Here is a 19,291-nt window from a genome sequence, read left to right on the forward strand (position 1 = left end):
GATAGCCTCAAACTCACAGAGATCCGTCTCCCTTTGCCTCCCAAGTCTGGGATTAAAGGCATGTGCCACCAATGCCCAGTTTTATAATGACTTTTTTCTATGTTTATGACAAATATAACAAATTATTCTACTTTTCATTCTAAAAAATCATCATACTTAAACTTTCTTATCTTCAATTTAACCAGTATTTATCCAGATGATAAATATTATAGTATTGTATTCTTAACCATTTTTACCCTGTTTTTGTTTTTTTTTTTTCCCTCTCTCTCTCTTGTGCGTTTATGATGGTGGTATGTTGTACTGGTTACTTTTCTATTCCTGTGAAAGACACTCCAATGCAAGCAGTAAAAGAGAGCATTTGTTTGAGGGATTTCTTAAAGTTCAGAGACTGAGTCCATGGTGAGACACATCTCAGCAGGCAGACAGACACAGTACTGTAGCAATAGGTAAGAGCTTGCATATTAAAACAAAAACCACCAAGAAACAGAGGAACACATACACAAGTGGGAAGAAAGACACACAGAGAGAAAAACAGAGAGACACAGAGACGGAGAGAGACAGTGACCACCGGCAAGAGAATGAATGGGCTTTTAAACCTCAAGGCCAACCTCAGTGACACACTTCCTCTTTCAACAATGTCACCCCTCCCAATCTTCCTACCTTTTATAAATGCATCTTGTGCCGCTCCTAAGTATAAAACTTATTTATAAAATAGACTGCTGATATGGACCTCAAACAGTTCTCATGCTCGGCAATTTCTACAAAGCATTTATTAATCATGGAAATCATCCTCAACCATGTCACCGTAAAGACCTTACGTCTTTGAAAAAGCCATTCTTCACTGTGAAGCACACAGAAGCTCTAATCATGCTGCCTACATTAATGACTACTGCAAACTTAGATGGTTCTGCACATATATATTCTTGCATGTATACATACTGTGGAGATTAAAGTCTTTAAGCTATTATGCATACTACGTAGTATTTTATTTACATTTAAAATTTTATGTTTATTTTTAAACTTTCTACATTATGTAGTAGTAGTCTTTCCCAATTTGCTGCTCTTTGGTTTTGGTTTTGTTTGTTGAGACAGGGTTTCTCTAGTTCTTTCTTTCCTGGAACTCACTAAGTAGACCAGGCTGACCTTGAACCCAGAGATCCTCCTGCTTCTGCCTCCCAAGTGCTTGGATTAAAGTCGGGCGCCACTGCATCCTGCACTCTTTCACACTTTTGAATGCTGTAGGCTTTTATCAGATTATTTTCTTAAAAGTAATGAAGATCTTTTATCCAAACTCCAGGCAAATTACAGCAAAAGTATTAGCACATCAAATTCTTTTGTGAAGATACAACAAATATCAGTGTAACTGAATATAGGATAATTTTGGTGAACTTTAACTAAATTTTAGTACTCTGACTTTTATGTTTATTCACTAGTACATCTGAAAACTATATACTGAGAATGTACTGTGTACCTGGAAATGTATGCTTAGAACATAAAGTTTAAAGTCATGAATCAAATAAAATCACAACTCTCAGCTACTATCACCAATAAAGGCAATAAAACAAATAAAATACAGAACATTAATCTCTATAGAAAATGAACTCCTGTGAGATAGGAGAGAGAGGTAGATTGGGAATTACTTTCTATACTTTTCCAGAAGGATTCATGAATTCCTCAGTGAGTAAGCTGAAAGAACAGAGGTGTGAAGTAAGAAACAGAACATGAGGAGTTCCCAGAGACAGAGAGTAAGTGTCCTGATAACAAGGAAGGACAACTCAAAATGATCTTGAAGCAGGAACAAGACTGAAATCTTAAGACATGAGCAAACTGTCCATTGTGGGTGAAGTAAAAGCAGGAAAAAGGAAATGGTGGTAATCAAGTATGGTATCTGGGTGACCAAGTGGGTGAGGTCTAAATTTTATATTTTCTCCTGTCTGTAACAGGAAGTTCCAGAGAGTTTCAGATGTTACATGAAAGGATGACTATATTAGCAAGTGTCTGGTATTTGTAGATGGAGTTGACATAAAATAGAAATGAGAGAAGTGGATGTTGGGTGTATATTGTAAGAACGGGTGAAATATTATGCTGCTTCCCCCAGCTAGTGCAGTTACAGAACTTTACGACCGATTGGATGTGTTATAGAAAGGAGAAAATGGAGAGTTAAGGTTTTCCCTGTAAATAAGAGGATTAAAGCAATGTCACTTAGCTTTGTGGGAGGAAAGATTTGGGAAGGAAAAATCAAGAATTGGGCTTGGATCCACTAATAATGTGCTCTCTGAATTCAAAAGAGAAGTGAATGGTGAAGATTGCAAAAAAGGAAAAAAAGAGTGATCTTAGGATCTTAGAGCCGTGAGCTTTTTGTATGATGCAAACCAGTGAAGGAGGATGGGCTGCGAGCAGAAAGGCAAACAGGCAAACACGTATGGAGAGAAAAGATGGAATTGGTTCGGAAATTTCAAATATCTAAAAAAAATGGGTAAAGACCAGAGAGTTTGGGTGTGAATTCAAGTTTGGTGGAATAAAGAATAGAGACCATAGATACTGAAATAATGTATGGCGTGTTAGTATCACTTGAGCTACTGGAGACTTGATTGATAAGTTATATCATAAAAGGAAAAGAGAGACTTCAGATATAAAATAGTGGCCAGCAAACCTAGTCACAGAGAAGTCAAGATAAATAGCAGAGAGTTTTCATTTAACATACAACCAGAATGCTAAAGAGAATAAGGAAACAGAGTGTTACTCCCAACTCTTCAAGGAAGGTTTTTCTCCAAGTCCAAGCAGAAGTAAAACTGACATTTGTTCACCCATCTTTCATTGTCAGATCCTAGATTCCATAACATAAACTTTAATAGAATCTTCACGCCGAAATGCTGATGAGATTCTCATAGCCAAAAATTACATTGGTATCAGCCTTACTGTGAGCAGCTAAGTCTCTTCCAAGGTTGTACGTATTATGGGTTTCATAAGCAAACTCGTTTACTTTTTATGAAAGTCTCATATTCCTACCAAGATCTCACTGTGTATCCCTAAACTGCTGAGTACAGAAGTAGGCAAAAATCTTAGAGCATGCAACCTTCCCATGGACACGGACACCCCTACACCAGGACTACTCCACCCTGAGTACATAGGCTGGAGTTGACAATTCTGTGATGAACAGGCCCCCTAGAGGGCAGCAGAGTCCCGTTCAATTAGAGCCTTCCAAAGCAGGTGGGAGGGGGTTTATGGGGCCCTTCCTTGTTGGAGACTCTTGAGAAAGGTATACACTTCTATGGACCAAGAACCAGGGGAAGGCAAAGGAATTTAAGGAGTTCAGCAATATAAAGGGAGAAGGAAGGGTTTATAAATTGGTGACCAGGCAGCAAAAATAAATAGAGTGTGAGGCTAGGTGCTGTCAAAGAAAACCAAGCTCCTCTGCTTGGTGAATGCTGCCCCCCCAGGCAAAAATAATAAATAGATACCACTTGCTGAAGAGCATTATTTACCACATTGTCTGCCAAGGTTAGACGACATTTTTTAAACTCCAGCTCTAGGAATGTAGCTGAGTGTAGAAAGCAACAACACAGCTTGAATTCCACCATAACTTCAGAAAGAAAAGTCAACAGAATACTGTCCTTCCCCGGGTGATGGCTCTTCTTATACTAGACCCAAAGTTGTAAGTAAGATCAATAAAGAGTTGTGGGAAATATAAACCTTTGTGGGAGACACGAAAGTGTATTAAAAGGATGGGGGAAGAATCATGCGGGAAGGGACAGGAATGGAGTCAGTGGATGCTAAGATATGCCAATGCTAGCTGAGGTCTTTGTTTTTTTCTTTGTTCTATTTCCTCTCCTGAAATTATCTACCATCTGCACCATCTTTTTTATTTTTATTTTTTTGGAAACCCAGCAGAATGTTGATTGTTATAGATACTAGGATACAATGATATCTCTGACTTCAGGGAATTTAGAAAACTTTATTTGAGGAGAACAAGACAATCATGTACAAGAAAGTAAGCTTGCTCGGTATGTTTGCCACCATCTCCCCTGTGTACCTCATCTTGCTTCTAGAAATGAAAGAGGAAAAAGCTAGGCCTTTGGGTCTACTATGCTTCATCCACATGAGGAATAAAGGTATCAGAAAAATTCGGTTCTAATCCTTTCAGTGAATGTAGTTCGCCATGCCCCTTACACAATTAACATAATTATTTGTACAATTATACACAGCACACCTCTCAGGCCAGAGTGGACTCTACTTCCGTTGCAGCATTTTCCATTTTAGTTCTAGAAGAGCGGTCTTAACAACACCAAATAAATAGGTCTTGCTAACTTCACAAAATCAGTGTTGTCTAACTGTGCATCTATGTTGGACTTGTCATCTCAGTTAGATTCTGAATTCCTCGACTACAGAAGTCATAAAGCACATTTTCTTCACCCAACCACGCAACTGGTATCTAATATAGAAGGTATACAGCCCTTGTCTATGTATAGTAGATGGTTACCAACACCTAGTGTGACTCTCAACATCAAAATTTATTAGTTCCATGATCTATAATTCTCATGCAAATAAAGTTATTTTATTTTATTGTGGGATGTTTGAGAAAGTGTATAGATAGCCCTAACATACTGCCTGACCTTGTTTTCTTCATCTTTTTCTTTTGATTTCATAAGCTCCGCCTTTGATTTTTTTAAATTGGTATTTTCTTTTCCTATTAGTTATCTCTTTAGTAATTACAGTTCCTTTCTTTAACCTAAAGTTCTAGAACACAGACCTGAGAGTTCATCAGTCCAAATGTGTGTCCTGGCTTTGTCCCCCTCTAGTTGTCCAACACTGAGCAAGTTATTATACTACTCTGTCTTGTATTTATAGAATCATAATTATATAGAAATCAGCCTACAATGTGCTTGCAAGACTAAATACTCATATCTCTCTAAAATGTCAATCTTATGAGAGAAGTAGTTTTGTTCTTTCTTTTGCTGTTCAAAATCATACACATAAGTGGCTATCCCACATTGCTTTACACTGCTGTGATGAAACATCTCAGCCCACAGCGACCTGGGAATGGAAGAACTGTTTCATCTTGCACGTTACAGTATGCCACGGAGGGAAGTCAAGCCAAGAACTCCAGCAGAACAGGAAATTCAGTAGAGCAATACCTTAAAATGGAAATCACGAAGAATATTGCCCTTTAACTTGCTCCCAGACTCATGTTCAGCTACCTACCTTACAGGGTTCAGTCCCACATGTCTAAAAAATAGCAGCACTCACAGTGGGTTGAACACTCCTAAATTAACTATAAATCAATAAAATGCCTGACAGCCATGTCCATAAGCCAGTCTGAAGGAAGCATGTCTGTAGGTTTGGGGGTTATGTTTCTTTGCTTTTATGAATACCACCTCATTCATAAGAGATATGAGTGTCTGGGAATTTTTGTTATCTACAAAGAGTCCTGGAAAGAATCCCCAAAGTACCAAAAAGGCACCAACGACAGTGAATATCTCTGTGTTAGTCACATTTATTCATGATTCACTCCTATATTCCTAAATACCCATACAGCTAGTTCCTAGTTTAGTATGTCTTTGTTATGATTTCTATCGCTATGACAAGACACCATGATCATTGCAACTCTTATACAGAAAAACATTTAATGGAGGTGGCTCACTTAGAGTTCAGAGGTTCAGTCCATTAGCACCATGGTGGAGCACAGTGGTGTGCAGATGGGCGTGGTACTAGAGAAGAAGCTAAGAGTCTTACATCTTGCACACAATAGGAAGTCAACTGTGATGAACAAAGCTTAAGCAAAACACATTTTCTTCTACAAAATCACAACTACTTCAATGCCACACCTACTTCAACAAGTCCACAACTCCAACGGTAGCTCTCCCTGTGAGCTCATGAGGGTCAGTTACATTTAAACTACCGCAGTACCAGACACGTAATTGTAAGGAATCAATAAACATTAGTGAACGTTTCCTTGAGTGTCTCCAATTATGAAATTAAAATTGCCTGCTTTCTACCTAATGTGAGAAATGTTTCAGTTATAGTAATAGGTTTTCACTTAAAGGGAACAAATTGAGAAAATTCGATTGTTACAATGGTGTGACATCACCATAAGCCATAAAATATCATCCTAAAGCCAGGAGAATCTAATTCTCTTAATTAAAATGACTTGCTTAAAATAATGAAAAAGAGAATAGAAAGAAGTAGGGCATGGAAGCCTAGTCACAGACCTATGGCTTTTGTCCTGTCTTCTGGGTACCATGGCATCCAGCTGATTATCTGGATATTGTTTAAGGGCTCACAGGACCAAATGGGAACCAGGCACTCTTCCTTCCCATGGCCTTCTCTGCAGGTTTGAGCAGCTACAACTACAGGAACTACAGCTCTCCTTTCCTTGCTCTTTGCACCTCAGCTACATACACGGACCCAACATACCAAAATCTGCTTCTCCTATCCCTACCTCACCATGTTTTAATCAAGATAAAATGCTTTTTAAAACACATGAGAAAAGGAAAAGATGATGATGGAGCAAAGGTACAAACACCAATCAAGAAGATCCGCAAGAAATAATGAAAGCATTTTGAAAGCTAACACAGTTTTCTGTTTCCCTTAGACTACTTACAGAGGAAACAATGGTCCAGGTAATATTTGTAGCTAGCATTTCAGGTAATATTTGTAGCTAGCATTTCAGTAGGAAGCAATACATATTATAGTTACCAGGCTGGTGATTTTGAGCAAATTATTTAATTTCCCCATGTCCTAAAATTTTCTTATTTATAAAATAGGAACAAGAATAATAGCTAATCAATAGTGTTTGACAAGGCTTAAATCAGAAGATTTGAGTATGTCCTTAGAACAGGGTGTGTTGTATTCTAGGTGCTTAATAAATATTAGCTCATCTGGTCATTATAACCTCAGGTTCCTTTCACTCCCAACCCTTTCTGTTTATTTACGCACAAATTATAAGGATAAATCCCCACTGAGAAACAACTCATTTCCATGAGAATAAGACATTTTCCTAAAAATACCTTAGACCTGAGATAAATCCAAAACTGCCATTAACATTATTTAATTAAAAATTTTCAAAAATTTTCTTTGCTCCTGGTCCTGTTCTTGTGGAGCTTTTCCCTCTGCTTAATATTTACCTTCAGGCTAAAACATTTTCCTATATGAATATGATGTATACTTTTAAAGCATCTTGTGACTAGCTTCTAAATCCATGTCTTCAAGACTTCTCTTGACTGTGAGACAAATGCCAATGTGGAAGGGCAACTCATGAAAAGGCAATCACTCGAGAAGTTGTTTATCTGAAAACTGTTCTCATTGTAAGTGGGATTGCACATCGATCTTTGGGATTTCTCTGGAAGCTAAATGAATGAAAAACTTCATTTAGTATAAAATTTAATGCATTTCCACAATGTTTGTACTGTAATTTAAACAGTTTTATGGATTAAACTGCTCTCCAGTGGTTTGTTTGTCCTTGTTTAATTTTTTAGCATTCTTTATAACACTGAAAGAGAAAATATTTGTGAAAAGAGCTTACTCACATGTATGGAATTATTTCCTAAGAACAAGTTCCCTTGGCTAGAATTATTGGGTTAATAAAACCCATTCTTTATGTTGCAATTGCTTAGTTGCATTGCTTCCACACCTGCCTTCTTTTGTTTCTTTACAGGACACAAAATAATATGATCCTTGACACCTTTTTGAATATTTTCAAAGTTCTTTTATGAGATTTTTAATCATGCCCATTTTTTTTTGTTTTTAAGCTGAAATCTTTGAATGAACGAAGTCAGCATTTTACATCTGGGGGAAAAAGATTTTTTGTTTGTTTTTGCTTTGTTTTGTTTCTATGTCCCTGAGTTTATATTTTTCTTTTTTTCATTTTGTCTTTATCTTGAGAATTTCATACATTTATACAGTGAAATATGGTCATATCCTTGCTTCATTTTCCCCTCCTACTTTCCTCATATTCACCTCTACATGAATAGGTATGGAATCTACACAATTTATGGAATATTTGGTAAGTCATTCTAATGTATTTCCTCATGTATGAAAACACACAATTTTAAGGACCAGAGAGTTACTCTGCATTGCTACACTTGTGACAGATTTTTAAATTGGGTCCTTACTCCTTCTAAAATGGAGATCATTAATAATTTTCCAAGTGTCTTCATCTATAATTTTTTTCCTGTCAACTTGGAAGTTTGGCACTCCTGGAAATATTTTGAAGATTTTGGAGTCTTGCATCCCTCGTTGCTGTCTGTCTTAGGATGCTGTGCTGGACCTATACTGCTTATTACCAGTTCTCCTCATTGATGCCTGTTTTGAACATTGCAGATTTTTTGCTTTTCTGTCTAAGTGATCCCTAGGGGGTGGACTGGCATTTTGTTTGTATGTTAAAAGGAAGCCTGGAGAGTGGCTTTTCTTCTACTTGGCCATTATGTAGTCAAATTTGACCTTTAGAAAAAAAATCAGTTTATACTGTGCTCAAAACCTAGGCCAATTAAGCCCACACTGCTGCCTTCATATATGACCTTTCTGGTATCGCAAATGCATTATCAGACTACTTAAGTAAGTTTTTCACAGCACAAAATGAGGGAAGAGTGAGATGTCAGCAAAGACCCCGTGATTTGGATGGAAAAGCTCTATTTCCAGCCCCATTTCTAAGTCTCACCAACTGTGAGGCCCTGGGTAGAAAGCTGGACTAGAAGCTTTTTTAGCCACGAGCACTTGGTTTGAAAGGTGGGGAGAAGCTTTCTGAAGGACTCATATGGTGCGGGAAAAGCTTCTTAGAAGACAGCGAATGTTCCTCAAAGACACAGAACATCATTTTTTCTCACCTTTTGACTGCCGAGATCCAAAGCTAGGGAGGCTCTAAAGGGATGCAGCATCTTCTATCTGAATTTCTTAGCTTCGTGGTTTCACTGTTGTTGGCAAAGGTTTCTGTCCCACTCAGTCCTGTAGCCGTTCAGTCCCGAAGAAACACACAGAGGTCTACATTAATTATAAAATGTTTGGCCTATTTGCTCAGGCTTCTTTCAGCAGCTGTTGCTCCTTCCTCAGCCATTAAACAATTCAAAGACAACACAGTATCCAGAATCTATGTGTAATTTCCACTTTTATGTAGCTTTATTTTAAACTCTATTTCTTTTATTTTTATTTTTAATTTTTGGTTTGTTTTTTTTTTTGAGACAGAATTTCTCTGTGTATCTTTGACTGATGTGGAATTCACTCTATAGACCAGGCTGTGCTTGAACTCACAGAGATCTGCCTGTCTCTGCCTCCCAAGTGCAGGGATTAAAGGTGTGTGGAACCACACCCAACTACTCTCTTTCTTTTTTTAAAAAGAACTTTATCCTTTTTCTTTTCTTTCCCAAGCCTACATATATTTTAAAACACACTGTAAACTGTTTACAAGTTTTTTTTTATCTGAATATATCTTTTTGTTATAACTCTTTTCTTCTGACCAATTGAGTCTTTAATTTGCAAAGAATATGGCAAGGATTAAAGCCATGGCTTTGACAGCTGGATCCACCCCATTCCTTAGCTTTCTGAGAGTCTAGATTTAAGGCAGAGGTACTATCTGGAGCCCTGTTTATTGCCACAACTCTAAGGAGTTTCAAGGTCCCTGCCACCACCAAGATATGTTGGCTATTCATAAACACCATTTAAATATTTGGTGGCAGAGCTTCTTTAAGAACTGCAAGGTTTTTTTTTTTTTCAGCTAAATTGAGTCAGAAAGCCTCTCTTAAATGAGATGCACTTGCCTCTATCAAACAGAGCCCACCTGAGAAAATGCTGCTACCAAGAAGCTGTGCTTAACTCTGTTCTTTTGTGTCTAGCATTACTTCCCAAACTCTCTCAGATTTTATGTGGATACAGTTGTCCATATTGGCAGCATTTGTTGACAGGTTTCTTCCTGCCCAGTCCTGCAGCCATTCAGTCCCAAAGAAACACACAGAGGTCTACATTAATTATAAACTTGTTGGCCTACTAGCTCAGGCTTCTTATTAACTCTTACGTCTTAAATTAGCCCATAATTCTTGTCTGTGTTAGCCATATGGCTTGGTACCTTTTCTCAGTGAGGCATTCTCATCTTGCTTCGTCTTGGTCTGGGTGACAATTGCAGACTGAGACTTTCATCTTCCCAGAATTCTCCTGTTCTGGTCGCCCTGCCTATACTTGTTACCTGGCTACTGGCTAATCAGCATTTTATTAAACCAGTACAAGTGACAAAACCTTTACAGGATGCAAGACCATTGTCCCATAGCACACTATTTTCATCCTTTTCTTCTGGTTTCCCTGCATGCTCCATCAACTACTTGTTGGTCTTAGTTATACAGACTATTATCACAGAATGATATTAACACAACAGAGCAGCTTATGAACAAGATTTGCTTCTCACAGTTCTAAAAACTGACTAAAAGGGTCAAGACCTTCCCACATCCAATATCTGGTGGATGACAATTATTTTTCTTCATAGATACAATTTATTTTGATCTCATCCATCCCTCACTGGACCTCTCCAACTCCTCCAAGATACCTTTACCATGTCACCTTCCCAAATTCATGCTCACCTTCTGAAATTTTTTTTCAATAAAAATAATATATTTTAGGATTACATCATTCGGTAAAAAAAGACAAAAAAATCAAAATTTTTAGTGTTTCCAAGTTCCTGGCATGTTATTATTTAGAAATTCAGGGTGTTAGTTGTTTGAAAGTACTCTTACATCTGATAAATTTTATTCTCCAAGAAAAATTTTAGCTATCCAAATAATAGATTGTGAAGATTTTGAAATAATCAAAACTTTGAATTTTTAGAATTTCTTTTGTATGTGGCCTCACCATGTGGAAGTGGGAGATCTTCTGTAGTCTCTGCTTTAAGGGCATGAACACCATTCATGAGAGATTCAGCACAATACTGCCACCCTGTAGATTAGGATGTCGTGCCCTTTTGAGGAGTTATATACATATGGACAATAGTGCTGTGAAAATCTGTTTTTCAATTCTTTCACTCTTAATTTCATACAATTCCAATCTCATCCTTTCTACTCTCTTTGATAATTATGCTGACTACATTGATTAGTCCAAGAGCTCTTACATGAATTGATAGGCATCCCTGCTTTGTGTCTAAATATGTCTCCATAACTTGATTCTCCTATTATTCATGCATTTGTCCAGGCCTTCCATGGACAAACATTATCACCCACAAATAATGAGTTCAGCAATGTCATAAGAACGAGGAAGGTAGCAGTAACTAAAAGTACTCAAAACCCATGCCATCATAGAGTCTGCCTATGGTTAGATATTTCACTGAGAAAAGGACACAGTAGATTAAAGAACTAAATAAAATATTATTTATATTGCATACCTATTCCTGATAAAAGCAGTAACAAAAACAAAGTGGAGTGGGGCTTATTCTTTCAGATGAGGGAGATGTAGCAGAATGTACTAACATTTGAGCAATAGTAATATTGTAAGTAAAATAGTAAGATAATTATCAAGTAGAAAAGCATGCTCTGCCTTCTTTTTTCTGCAATTATTTTACCTCAAAACTATACAAAATTTATTTCTCACTTTAAACATCTTCATCTTTTTCTTATCCTTTGTTTCTTGACCCAAATCTATAAAATTGTTTCAGTTGAGCTAGGCTATAATATAGTAGTAGGACGTTATCCTAGCATGGGTCGGTCTTGAGCGCCAATGTTCAGCACCACAAAATAAAGCAAAAAAGACAAATAATAGCAACAAAGTCTTGACAGACATTTGATAACTTATAACTTTTCATTTATTCAGAGAATACTTCTTCAGTGCCAGTGAGTTACACACAATATAGTTTTGTTTTATACGCTCTAATGAATTCTCTGAGTGTGTAGGTTTATTGATAGGTAATCCTAAAATCCTCCCTCACTTACTGAGATAAAAATACTTTCTGGGATTGTGTGTGTGTGTGTGTGTGTGTGTGTGTGTGTGTGTGCATGCGTGCATGTGTGTGTGCCTGTGTGTTCCTGCGTGTTGGAGGCCTGGGATCAACCAAGAGTATCATTCCTCAGGGGTTATCCACCTTGTTTTTAGCGACAGGATTTCTCAAAGACCTGGACTCACAGATTGGGTTAGTCTAGAGAGCAAATGAATTTAAGGCATGTTCTCTTTCTGCCTTTCTGGTATTGAAAGTACAGCATGTGCCACTACACTCCACCTCCTCAGGATTTAAACGATAGTCATAAATCACTGCTTATGGCTTTTCATATGGGTGCTGGAATCTAACTAAGGTTTTCATGCTTGCATTGGAAGCATTTATTAATGACCAATTCCACAGCCTCTATAATATTTCTGAGACATTGAGTGATTTCTCCTCTAAGTGCATCAAATTCCCTCCACTCAAAACTTGCTAAATTTGTATTTTGTTGATTAAGGAAGATTTTTCCTTCCTTATCATCTTTCCCAGTTCTGCCATACTTATTTTCTGAAAAATAGAAAAGCTAGTTGAAGAAAACATAAATTTGCTGTACAGTTGGGATAGATTTATAATGATAAATGATGTTTTCTGGAATAGGGTATTCCTACCTATTCACTTTTTAAACTTATTCTCCCTCTCCATTAGTGCCATTCCCATAGTAAAGTCTCAAAATTTTCTACATAAAATTATTTCAGTATGAACAAGGGTGCATCTCAACAGCAAAACAAGTAATTAGAATGTTTAAGGCCTTAGGTTCAAACCAGAATGCATGCATGCACACACAGAGAGGGGGGTGGGAGAGCCAAAGAGCTAGTGAGAAAGAGGCAGATGCAGGACCTATTTCCAGCAATAAAACTGTAGCTATTTAAAAATGTTTATGAAGAATCTAAACAGCTGGTCATTAAACAAGGAGAAGATTTTGAAGAACATCTTGAGGTCCCTTTGTAAGAATTGTAAGGCCATAATAAATTTAGTATTCCAGTAATGCCATCTTAGTTGGAGCTGTACAATGATATTTTGGTTATACCATCCAATTCACAAATAAAAAGCAAGTATTAAGTACTGATATACGAAGTGTTGTCCAATGGCAGGAAATTAACCACAGCTTCCTTTCTAACTTACTTCTTCAATAAGACAAAGATCCCTCTGTCTGCCTTTGCCCCAATCTCCCCTTCCTAACGAGTTCTTTTCCTCTCCTGCGTGGCCTTATTCCACAGTTACGTGTGTCTTTATTCTTCTCTTCCTGTGAACCTGCTAAGGCAACATCTGGTGATTATCTTTACAGATTGCATATGAACCCACGGCTTATAGATTATATCTGCTCAACTAGCATCCAGTTCATAAGTTAATCCATTACCTCCATGGAATTTGATGTAAGGATCTATTTCCATTCAAGTGCAAAACAGTGTTAACACTTTGGAAGTAGAAAACTCCTAAGACTTCTCCCTCAGGGCCAGTAATTATCTTGATTCCATTCCATTTTGTTTTATGTCCTTTTACTTGTGAGACAGCAGGAATAAAAGATACCAAAGAGAATGCGACTAGGCTAAACAAGTCTTCTCGTGGCAACTCCCTTTTGATTGCATGATCAGTGCCAGGCATCACATCAAGCCAAAGCCATATGGAACGAAGGACATACATACGCTCAAGCCTTGTAACTTGAAAGCTATCCTGGAAGTTGTTTTCTGTTGCTTTGGCTTGTGATTTTAGCAAAGTCAGTAAAGTCAGCCTGGCGGTCCGTATTTCGAACCAGAACTATTTCTCTTCTTATGCCACAGATTTAAAACAATGAGTCAGACACTTATTTCTACACAAGCTTTCCTTCCATCTCAAAAGAGCCCTCAACAGGGCTCATCTTCTACACCTTGTATATTCATGTTAAAGGGTTTGCAGTACTCAGTTTTGACAACACAACTAGTAGCTCCCTGGGGAGGTGAGCGATTGGTTCTGCTACATAATGGATTTGAGGCACAGTCCAAATTATGGGCCACCCAAAGCTGACTTTCAAACTTTTTTTCTTTTTCTTTTTCTTTTTTTTTTTTTTTGACAGGGTTTCTCTATAGCTTTGAGCCTGTCCTGGAACTAGCTTGTAAACCAGGCTGGCCTTGAACTCATAGAGATCCACCAGCCTCTGCCTCCAGCCTCTGTACTGGGACTAAAGGTGTGAACCACCACCGCCCGCTGACTTTCATACTTTTGATGTTTATAGGAACCTTTCATGCATATAAAACAGGCCTTTTTTTCTTTTAATATTACCAGTATGTAAAATAAATTCAGATATTGTATCCTTAGTAAGATGAAACAACGATACAGTTTAGTTGCAAAAACTTAAAAGATGGAAGGCCACAGTTGGGTTCCAAACTTTTGACTTTGCATTCAAAGCCCAAATTAGCAACTTGTTGTTTGTCTTTTGTCAATTTTCTTAATCTTTGCAATTTTACATCTCTTCTTCAGTATCATGGAAATAACCATAGCAGAGCCTCTGTCACAGGATGCTGACAGGAAAAAGTTTAGGTAAAGCTCTAGTACAAAGTCTGATGTGTGGTAAGCACTGAACAAATCCTTACTGACTAGCATCTCTTCTAGATGCTAGGGACTGTATAATTTTTGCCATTGATTAAAGGATGTGATGAATTTACAGATCAGTCTGTTATGTAAAGAGTATATTGTGTTTGATTTAACCCCCAAGTAACAAAATCATTCCCAGTTTTTCCATATACCATTGGCATCATCAAGTAAATATCTCAAGGGAGCCTCCATTACAGTGAGAAGCAGAAATCCTCCTTTTGGTGCGGGGTGACCATGTTTGCAGTCACGGCTCTTCCTCAGCCTGGTGGTGAAGCACACAATCACATCTTTCTGTTTGCTCCTGTCCTTGTTCATGCTCACCAGGTACAAAGACAGGAGACTGGCCCAGCACAAGTCGGAAATAGAGTGTTTCACCCCCAAAGGGAGTATGGGGAATGGTGGGAGAGCAACAATGAGCAGGTAAGCAAACTGTGAGTGGCCTGAGGTGGTGTGAAATAAATGTACGCGAGCTAGAGGAAGAGGCGGCTCCCTAGTCTGGGTCCTGGCTCAATTGTGCATTCCATCCAGTAAACCACCACTGGCTTGTTGTGTGTGTTTGATCTGTAAAACCTATACCATCCTCATGTCAACTAATGGGAGCCTCCTGTCCCAGATGCTGCTGTTTCTTAGGGTTGTGCGCTTTGCATGTCTGAAGCCTTAGCTAACAGTCAGTTCTTCCCTGGATTTTAATTTATTGGCCAAAACAGTTCTGGAGTTTGCAAAGTAGAAGATATTGGAGGAAATCCACATTTTAGGAATATCAATTTTTTTAAGGAAACAAATGCAAAAGATAAGGGCTGGATTTGAGGGAAGGATTGCAATTGAGGGAACACTCAGCCTGGAAATTAATCTGAGTTGCACTGAATGTGATATGTAATAGCCGAGAGCAAAGACAATGCCAAACCAGTGGATGATAATGAAATCAGGAAAGCTAATCCTCCTCTGGCTACTACAGCTTTGCAGCTCCTTGACTCCGTTGTGTTGGTGGTGAATACTTCCTCCCGCTGTGCTGTGCATGTTTCTTTGTACTAGGAACTGCCAACTGAGTTGTCCTCTGTAGAATGGGGTACTTGGAACTAGAGGCAACCACTGAGCTGTGTTGCATGGAATGAACGTGCTTTTCTTGCATGCAACTGCGTTTTAAGAACAGGGCTCTAGAGACGTAGGCAATCAGGATTATATTAAACAATAACAAAATGCGGAAAAGAAAAACCCGTATGTTGAGAAATCACTCACTGTTGCTAACTCTTCTGCTAAATATGTTTTGGGTCATTTCTCAGTTCTGCTGTGGCACAGAGCTGTTAGGGAAAGTGTTCCGGATTGTCATATATGTGCGAAACGAGGAAGTTCAGAATGCAGTGCGTCCGCTTGTGTTTGCATGTGCTGCGAGCTTGAGGCCCAGCTGTGTAGCTGTGTAATCGGAAGATAAGACCGCTGACTGCTGATGAACTTTTACCTCCCAAACAATCTGTTTGCTTCCTCAGTGGTGGGATCTCTGCCATTTGCAGAAAAATGGCTCCCTTCTTTCAAGGACCCCTGCCCTGCACGACTGCTGGGGTCTATTCATGGCAGTCTGTGGAAACCCTTCCAGGAACTGTGTGGTTGACATCCCAGAAGCTAGAGCCAAGAGCTTAACCGCTGGGTTCATGACTCTCAGAGACAATGCAATGAGTGTGTACACGTGTAGGCACTTTTGTGTTCACACACATGCTTCTGCCCACAGTCTCTTCTTGGGTCTCAACTGAGAGTTTATGGAAGTGACTCAACAGACCACCTTTGTGACTCCTGACCTCCTGTCACTTAGAGAGTACAAAATGGTATAACTTCTATCCTTGGGAAACAAGCCGGCGGCTTTGTAGTAGAGTAGACAAGGTAACAGTGATTGCATCAAATGAGAGCTGGAAGGCTCTGTTCAGAATGACCTCCAATAAGAAACCTAGAGCTGGCGTTCCAAGATCCAGCATGTGACCCACTGCCTATCAAACACACTGGAGGACATCATGACACACAACTCCAGACGCTGTGTAGCGGGATTCCCAGAGCATTTCAGTATAGCCGCAGATACACACACATACACACACACACACACACACACACACACACACACTGGGATTTTGTAATAAGCTGTTCATCTGGGAAATTCTGTGGAAGTATTTAAGATAAGCATCTGTTCCCAGTTATTCCATTAATTAATCTTGGGAGTTTTGAGAAATTTTATAAAACTCTCAGATCTGGTCAGTCCAGAGATTGGATTTTATAAATGTTGTCTTGACTAATAACAAAAATAAGATGGAAAGACCAGGGCATAGAATGTGGGGCTGGGGCACACCCAAATCTATACAACAAGTATGTCGAGCCGGGCGGTGGGACGGTGGTGGCGCACGCCTTTAATCCCAGCACTCGGGAGGCAGAGGCAGGTGGATCTCTGAGTTCGAGGCCAGCCTGGTCTACAAGAGCTAGTTCTAGGACAGGCTCTAGAAACTAGAGGGAAACCCTGTCTCAAAAAAACAAACAAACAAAAAAAAAACAGAAAAAAAAACAAGTATGTCTGAGTCAGATTCAGACACACACAGGTAAACATTTTAATATATACTTCAAGAAGAAGTATTTTTCTACAATAGCAAAATACCATTCGTGTTTATTTTTGTGTTCACTTGTGTGAATATGGTCAAGGTAATGAGAAGGCTTATTTCACTGATATGTCCTAGAAATAAGGGGGGCCAGTACAAGCATAAATAAAGGCATCTTGTTGAAATAATAATATCCTAAGCTCCACAATTAAGCAGAGTTATTTGGGCATGAATGGTCTTTCCTATATCTCTTTTCTTCTTGTGTCCCTGGCATCAAATAGAAATTGAGAGAAAGAGAAGGGGGGTGACGGGAAGGTAGACAGAGCAAGGAAAGGATATGTTTTGATTATCTAAGAATAATTCAGGAGGGGAAAAGACCCAAAAATCACAAGAACTAGGACCAAAATTCACAAGATGAGTATATCCTTTTTCACCAATTTTATACTTGAACTCATAAAAAAATAAATAAGTTATAGTAACAAGTTTTAAATGAGCATTAAGAGAAAATAGGTCAATAAGGAAACAAATTTTATGAAAGCAGTTTCTAAGTGAAGAGCCAGAATAGTCTCAATTTGCTTAACATAGAATTAAAGATATAATGGTAGATTAATAGATGCATATGAGACACCTAGGGGTCTTGCCCTTGCCTGCTGCTATGGCTTCCGTTCTTTCTTCCTAAAGTCTCCAGACTAGTGACACACGGTCACACACCATCCTTCCTTTGCAAAGACTTGATCCTGTCCTATGCTGTTTATTGAACACAGTCACAGGGAAGAGCTAAAAGAAACTCAATTAACAACAACAACAACAACAAAAAAAGAATAACCAGCATAGCCATTCTTCTCTCACATACTTGGTTTCTTTAGGATAGATAGGAAAGTTCATATCTGCACTTATTCCCCTAGAGTTTTGGTAGCTGCTGAAGAGAGTCAACAATACTATAACCGCAGCAGAGCTGACCCTGTCACATTATCTTACATTGCTATATTTCTAGGACCATAGGCAGAAGTTCTCTATATTAGTTACTCTTCTCATTGCCAGGTGACAAACCAGCTGACCTAAAGGAGCGTAAGTAAGGAAGTGCTCATTTGGGTCATCTGTTAAGGGTATAGCCCATCGTTAGGAGGAAGTCGGGCTGGCAGGGATTTTAGGCAACTGGTCCCATTGCATATTGCTTTCTCCTTTATATTTGGGGAAAATATTTATTTATTTACTCTTCTGACCTGAGCTTACAAAATAGTATCTCCCACATTTATGCGGGGCTTCCACACCAGGGTTAGCCTAGTCCTGATGATAATGCCTCCAGGACATGACTGGAGACTGTTGCCGTGATGATTCGAAATCCCACTAATCTGACAATCAAAATTCATCTGCACACTCATTCAGTTCTAGTCTCCTGTCTTCACCCAAACATCGGTAAAAGAATTAGATCAAAACATGCCCCTATTGGCACACTAGCTTAATGAAGTACTATAGTTCTATATTCTCTTTATATTCACAGTTTGTGTGTGTACACGTGTCTGAATATAGTGCGACTTTTCACAGTGTGTGTGTTTTAGTGTGTGTGTCAGAATCTTTCTAGCTGCAGAAGTAAAAGATCCCGGTCAGGGAAGTGCTGTAGACATGGTCACGCTCTCATCCCTGTTGTTGCCATGTAGGTTCATACACAGATGGTCCACCCTCAAGGATGACTAAAGCTCAATTACGTATATTATTATCTCCACTCTCCACAGGGACACAGGGAACAGTTGTGTTCTGATGAGTTTATGCTTCCCCATGAGGAGAAGCCTGGTTACTCTGTCTCTGAGAAAGATCTGCTTTAGTCCACAGAAGTAGAGAGACATGCAGTCCCTCATCGGTATTTAAAGAAACATGGGTAGCATGGGACTATTTCATGAAATAGGGGGGAATTTTATTGTTGGTATTTCATGACATTAGTTTTAGGAAGTGATAACATCCAATTCTTTGAATAACTGATTTCATCTAGTGTATATAGCATCTCCTTTTAGCAGCTGCAGATGTCCAATAATGTCTCAGGGACTCTGATAGCAATGTAATAGTCTTTGTTAAATTAGTAGAAAGGTTAAGACACACCATTCTGTCGACAGAAGAAAGAGTGTTCACCCTTTCAGTGCAAAGGAGACCAGCTGGGTGCCCAATGAAAGATCAGGACTTCTGTGAGTCTTTGATGTGAGTCTTTCATCCTCCCTAA

The 19,291-nt window shown here is 38.7% G+C and overlaps 1 protein-coding gene across 1 annotated transcript in view; it reads left to right on the forward strand.

Annotated features, from left to right (window-relative positions):
• Grm5 (glutamate metabotropic receptor 5) overlaps positions 1-19,291 on the forward strand; it is a 370,074-nt gene that overhangs the window by 336,413 nt on the left and 14,370 nt on the right. The window contains 1 exon segment of the mRNA XM_038314030.1: positions 14,834-14,929. Within this exon segment, the coding sequence (XP_038169958.1) occupies positions 14,834-14,929 (96 nt within the window).

The sequence above is a fragment of the Arvicola amphibius genome, chromosome 12, assembly GCF_903992535.2.
Source record: "Arvicola amphibius chromosome 12, mArvAmp1.2, whole genome shotgun sequence".
NCBI lineage: Eukaryota > Metazoa > Chordata > Mammalia > Rodentia > Cricetidae > Arvicola > Arvicola amphibius.